The sequence below is a fragment of the Saccostrea cucullata genome, unplaced genomic scaffold (assembly GCF_032062105.1).
Source record: "Saccostrea cucullata isolate Sc308-1 unplaced genomic scaffold, CSIRO_AGI_Scuc_v1 ctg216, whole genome shotgun sequence".
NCBI lineage: Eukaryota > Metazoa > Mollusca > Bivalvia > Ostreida > Ostreidae > Saccostrea > Saccostrea cuccullata.
The window spans coordinates 337,271-342,656 of NW_026929284.1; the positions used below are offsets into that span (position 1 = coordinate 337,271).

A 5,386-nucleotide genomic window follows, 5' to 3' on the forward strand; every position below is an offset into this window, starting at 1 on the left:
TTGTATCTACATAACAAATCTGACTATAAATCAGAGCCTGTTTTAATACTGGAAACAAGCTTGCTACTGTTTTTAATATTTAAGAAATAAATGACTAAAACACATTTCTGTATTATATCTGCTGTGGTGCAAATAAAGAATTAAATTGAATCAAAGTAAATGAAAATATTTACGGACTATATCCGCCATCTAGTTCATACTAAGGATTATCAAACAAAATCTTTCATTAATTATAAAAAATAGATTTACTCATTTTTATTTTACAAAACAATAAATAATGATACAAAATTACAATATGTGAGCACAAATAACTTTTTAACTCGACAATTTTTGTTTTAATTTCGGTAACATATGTAACGATGTTAATCTATGGAAAATTCTCATCAATTTCAGTTTGCCAGGCAAGATCAACACATTTGTATCGTTCACTTATCGTCAACAATATTCCCTCAGGGGGAATAAAGAGAACAATTGCCATTAATCGATTGAATGTAATGGTCACTTGGCAGTCGCCATATTTATCGCTCAATGCACAAGAGCAAATGTCTGCAGACGACGTACAACAGACGATCACTGCTGAGAGGGAAACTTGCATTAAGCAGATTCGTGCTAGAAGCTCATGAGAATTTCAATGCACAATATCAAAAATTAAATTAATGCATCCGGGAATTGCTTTTGATTTCTACTGACGAATCTATGACACCATTGTACAGAGAAATTAACCTAAGTGATGGTCAATAGATAATATTGATTTGCTCCAAGGACACTTAAACACAATAAAAGCATGACATTATCCAGTGTTCAGCGACAATATGAGACATCACAGCCATTTTAAAAAATCTCTGCCTCTGCACATATCTCTGGAACCTCGAACACAGAGTTATCCAAAATTTGTCTCTGAATATTTGTAAACGTAACTGTCTCAGGAGAATATTCCCTATCTCCCATACTCCGTGCTCGATCAGTGTCTTTCCACCAGAGAAAATAGCATGTTTCTCCTTCGGAAACCACTCCATATTCTCGCTCAAACACTCGATCATAGTCCGAAATGTCTGCCTTGTACACGTGCACACGGGTAAAAATCGTGCCATTTCTCGTAATTATTTCCCTTTGGAAAACTGCATTATCTGACAAACACATTTTTTCAAATGTAATAGAAAGTGATCTCATATAGCAATTGTCTCCAACAGTGTATTCAGTTCCAGAGGAGTAGTTAGTTAGTATTCTTAACTGAAAATCTCCTGATTCAGATCTCATAAAGGTACAATTCCTATCTTCATCATAATAATATGTTCTATGATCCTAAATAAAAGAAGACGTAAAAATGTCATGTTTTAAATAATACAATATAAAGAACTGTTTCTTCCCTTCTTGTAAAAATATATTTTGAATTGTTTTCTATGTCAAATCTGTGGTTTCTTTATGAACATATAGCTTGTATTTTATTTTAAAAAGTCTAAATGAGCAGAAAGCATTAAAATTTATGAAAAAAGAAGACACCAAAATCTTAATACATGCACTCTTATAAAAACCAGCAAATTATAGGTTGAGGTACTCACCGTGTAGTAAAATTTTTCTCCTCCAAATTCCTCGTATCCTTTAACTGTCATATCAAACTGGATCTGCCTAGGAAGACAACACGGCTTGACAAATTGTAAAGCCGAAACCAGGGCCACGAGGCACCAGAATTTCGACATTCTTCACAATAAGCCGATTTACCTTTCTACATTTCTGCTACATTTTTCAACTACATCCTCCCTGAAAGAAGCCGGCCTCGAAAATCGACCAGAGTCGATACTGTCAGACACTATAATAGGCCGTTTCCTTTTTCTGCTTATTACACTGAGCAGGCTATTACAATAATGAAGAATTTGCGGTTTATATACTCCAATAATTCCGAGTATCAGTAATGGGAACTTATGGGAATCGACTGTCACAAGTCAGGTTAAACGCTTAAATAATGATTTCAATGACTAGATTTTCCCCCACTCTATAAAAAGAAACAAATTTCGACTTCTTATCTTCGGTTACATGTCTCTATTTTTGAAAAAAGTTGGAAGAAAGTTATGTCTTCATCACATAATCGTGAAAGGAGTGTCAAAGAGAAATGTTCTACGAGACGTGATTAGGTATAAGACGTGAAGGGATAATATCTATGGAAACGATAAAAAATAGTTGCTATGTGTGCATACGCAGTTTTTTTTCGTTCTTGTATTATCTACGGCGTTGTATATTCTCCATTTCTTTTATAAAAGATATGAGTAATATGCTGTTTGTAATTTGATTCTCTAAGTCATTGATTTGGACTCCATATCAAAATACAAAGAACAAGTACATTCATTTGCAAGACTATAACTGACAATCATCAACGAAGTTGCAAGGGTTTACAGTAATTTTTTCACCAATGTGCGTGCCTTACGTCCTTAACGATATATAATGGTCTGCAATTTGGCCTGTTAAATTTTAAAGAGGTACAGTGTAGTATACACAGAGGACAGAATTCTCTTTAAGGTTAGAAGTTGAAAATCTATATCGGAGTTGTTAAATAACTAATGTACTCTACATAATCATATATAAACTGCCATCTGGTATTAAGTATTAGATTTGGAAAAGAGTTAGTAGGTAAGTCAATGCAAGGTATCTATATATACATATAATTTTAATTGTTGTACCATTTAGTTTAAGATTGTGTTTACTCATCCAACTTGAAATAACAGACTCCAAAGAAGCTGATGCATGTTCTTCATACTTGAATTCAAGACTGTTGGCAATTCAAAATCGAAACTGTATGACAAGAAGTGGGACAGCAACTTCTTAATCTTTAGAGTATAATATTAACATTTTTTTAAAACTGAAGCAGAATATTGCCAAAAAAGTTTACATGACAGAGCTTTGAAAACTTGTATAATGACAACATTTAGAAAATTCTATTGTCATTCTAACGACTTTCATATCCTTTTAAAAACGTAGTTTGACTGACATGTTTCAAATGAAAAAGATGAAGAAAACAATCTCTATCTCATAATTCTGCAAACTTTGCAAAACATGACCAGGACCCAAAAAACCCTGTACCCTGGAATAAGGTGCGTAGGAGAAAATGACCGGTCATGGTCGTTGTATTGATCTAGTAAATGAAGTAATCCCTATTGATATATACATAATCACCACGCAATTAGTAGGAAACCTGCCAGTCAATATACGCGACCCAACTAAACGTTGTACTTTCCAATAAGATCCCACCCTTTTTGATGACAGGCATATCAGTGCCTACTTTATACTATACTTAATTTTAGGGGGTCAGATTGCATAATATGATACCAAAGTTTTTTTTGTATTCTTTTGAAGTTTTTTCTAGTCTTGTCTGACCCCCTTATAATATGTTTATATTTTTGTTTTGCGTCATTTACTTCAATAAATGACATTTTTTCACTTTCACTACTGTTGTTATTTTATTTTTAATCCATCAAAAAACTAGCTCAGTTGACTTGGCTTCGGTCAACAGAGGAACATAAAGATTATTTCAACGACCATAGAATGTGCTTTAAAATGCTTGTAGAAAACAGTACAGCATACATTTCTCTAGAATGTTTCAGTTTTACACTTTTTCTCCAAAAAAAAAAAAAAAAAAAAAAAAAAAAAAAAAAAAAAAAAAAAAGATTAATATTGAAAATCTTGAAATCTTGACAATTGCTTTGCATTTCCGTAAATAAGGATACATATATCCTTTTAATTCCTATTTAAAGGATGAGATAATTTTAAATAACGTTTTAGTTATTATATAAATACTTTTGAGATTGAATTCGAGAGCCGATATCTATATTGGATTTTAAAACTTTAAAAAGATACATGTACATTGAATGATCAACTAAATGTGTCACAAAGCCCATATTTTTATCAAACAGACACACACACACACCCTCTCCCCAAACACACACAAAACCAATAAAAAGAGAAAAAACTTAAGACATTGTGTTACAACATAAAAAAGTGATTTATATAAATGTTGAATTATCAAAGCTGTCAAAGAACATTCAGAAACATGAAAATCCAAATTTTTAAGAAAAAAAAAATCAAAGTTGCTTCTTGCGATTTACCGGTATTTCTTCAAAACCATTTTTAACACAGGAAGAAGTGATTCGCATGAATTTTATATTAAATTCTCATGAATAGCATGTGCATTCTTGGCAAGAGAATGACGAAAAACAAGATACATAAAATACATGTGAAAAATCAATGGGATTAACGAACAGTACCCAGGCTCAAAAGTCCACAAAACAATACGAATTAGGAGCAGAGTAAAAACGGACCTCCAAAACATGAGGTGGAATCAGGTGCCATGGAGAAGTGAGCATCCCCTACCGACCAATCACCCACCGCGTGCTCCATATGAAGATAAAATAGGTCTGCAATTCGAGTATATTTTGATGTCAACTTCAGAGTACAACCTCTGAACAAAATAATTTTCCAATTGACCGATGACAAGGTTAGAAAATTTACGAAGTGCATTTAAAAAAAAAGCAACTGTCAATAATGGACTTTAATTTATCGTTCGAATGGTTGTGTATAAAGTGAAAAGTCGTATAAGTTTTAAAGCTGTTGAATTTGGTAAAATCTTGTGATTACGAATTTTCCAAAAGTTCCTTGGAATTTTTTAAGTATCCACATCTAATTTAACCGTTTTTCAAATATATTGTTGCACAGTATTCTTGGCATTTTTCTCCTTCACTACTGTTAAAATCTTAGTGAGGAGTAAGGAAAGAGGCTTGGTTGAACACTTACTAGAACCCACCACATATTTTTATTTATAAGGATTTTTTATGAAGTTTCGGAATCCAATATACATATGGTATTATTCAATTTGGTTGTAGGATTTGAAGAACCAATCTGTACGTTAACTTTGTGTATATGAGAGTATACTTCGTTAATAGTAATGGCATAGGGGTTGTAAAGTTTACATAAGAAGGATATGGAGATAACGAAAAGCATTCAATATCAAAGTCCATAAAACAATACAAAATAGGAGAAGAGCAAACACGGACCTCCGAAACATCACAGGTGAACTCAGGTGCCATGGAGGAGTGAGCATACCCTGTTGACCGGTCACACTAGCCGCGTGCTCCTTGTCATGATCGGGAAATCGGACAATCCGTCGTCAATTCAGTGTATAACTAATGGACAAACAATTAGTATGAAAAACGTCAGTCAGCATTTGTCTCAATGATAAATTGTATTTGCTGACAAGGTCATCGACCATAGAATTTACGAAATGATGACTTTAAACGAGACTGCTGATATTCTTGTTTCATCAACTTGCTTGTCAATAATTTATCTCAATTTAGAAATTGTTCATACGTAGATAATGCTCTTGCGTATCGAATGAAGTGAG

At 33.0% G+C, this 5,386-nt stretch overlaps 1 protein-coding gene across 1 annotated transcript; it reads right to left on the minus strand.

Annotated features, from left to right (window-relative positions):
* Nucleotides 1-240: 240 nt before the first annotated feature.
* Nucleotides 241-2,071, minus strand: LOC134280317 (uncharacterized). The gene is made up of 2 exons (XM_062762734.1): nt 1,560-2,071; nt 241-1,302 (listed from the first exon to the last, which is right to left on the minus strand). The coding sequence occupies exons 1-2, from the start codon at nt 1,695-1,697 to the stop codon at nt 832-834; spliced, it is 609 nt and encodes a 202-aa protein (XP_062618718.1). The 5' UTR covers nt 1,698-2,071; the 3' UTR covers nt 241-831.
* Nucleotides 2,072-5,386: the final 3,315 nt, after the last annotated feature.

Coding starts and splice junctions, on each gene's coding strand:
- LOC134280317 (XM_062762734.1), bottom strand. CDS start 1,697: ATGTCGAAATTCTGGTGCCTCGTGGCCCTGGTTTCGGCTTTACAATTT. Junction 1,303..1,559: donor GAGAAAAATTTTACTACACG/GTGAGTACCTCA, acceptor TCTTTTATTTAG/GATCATAGAACATATTATTA.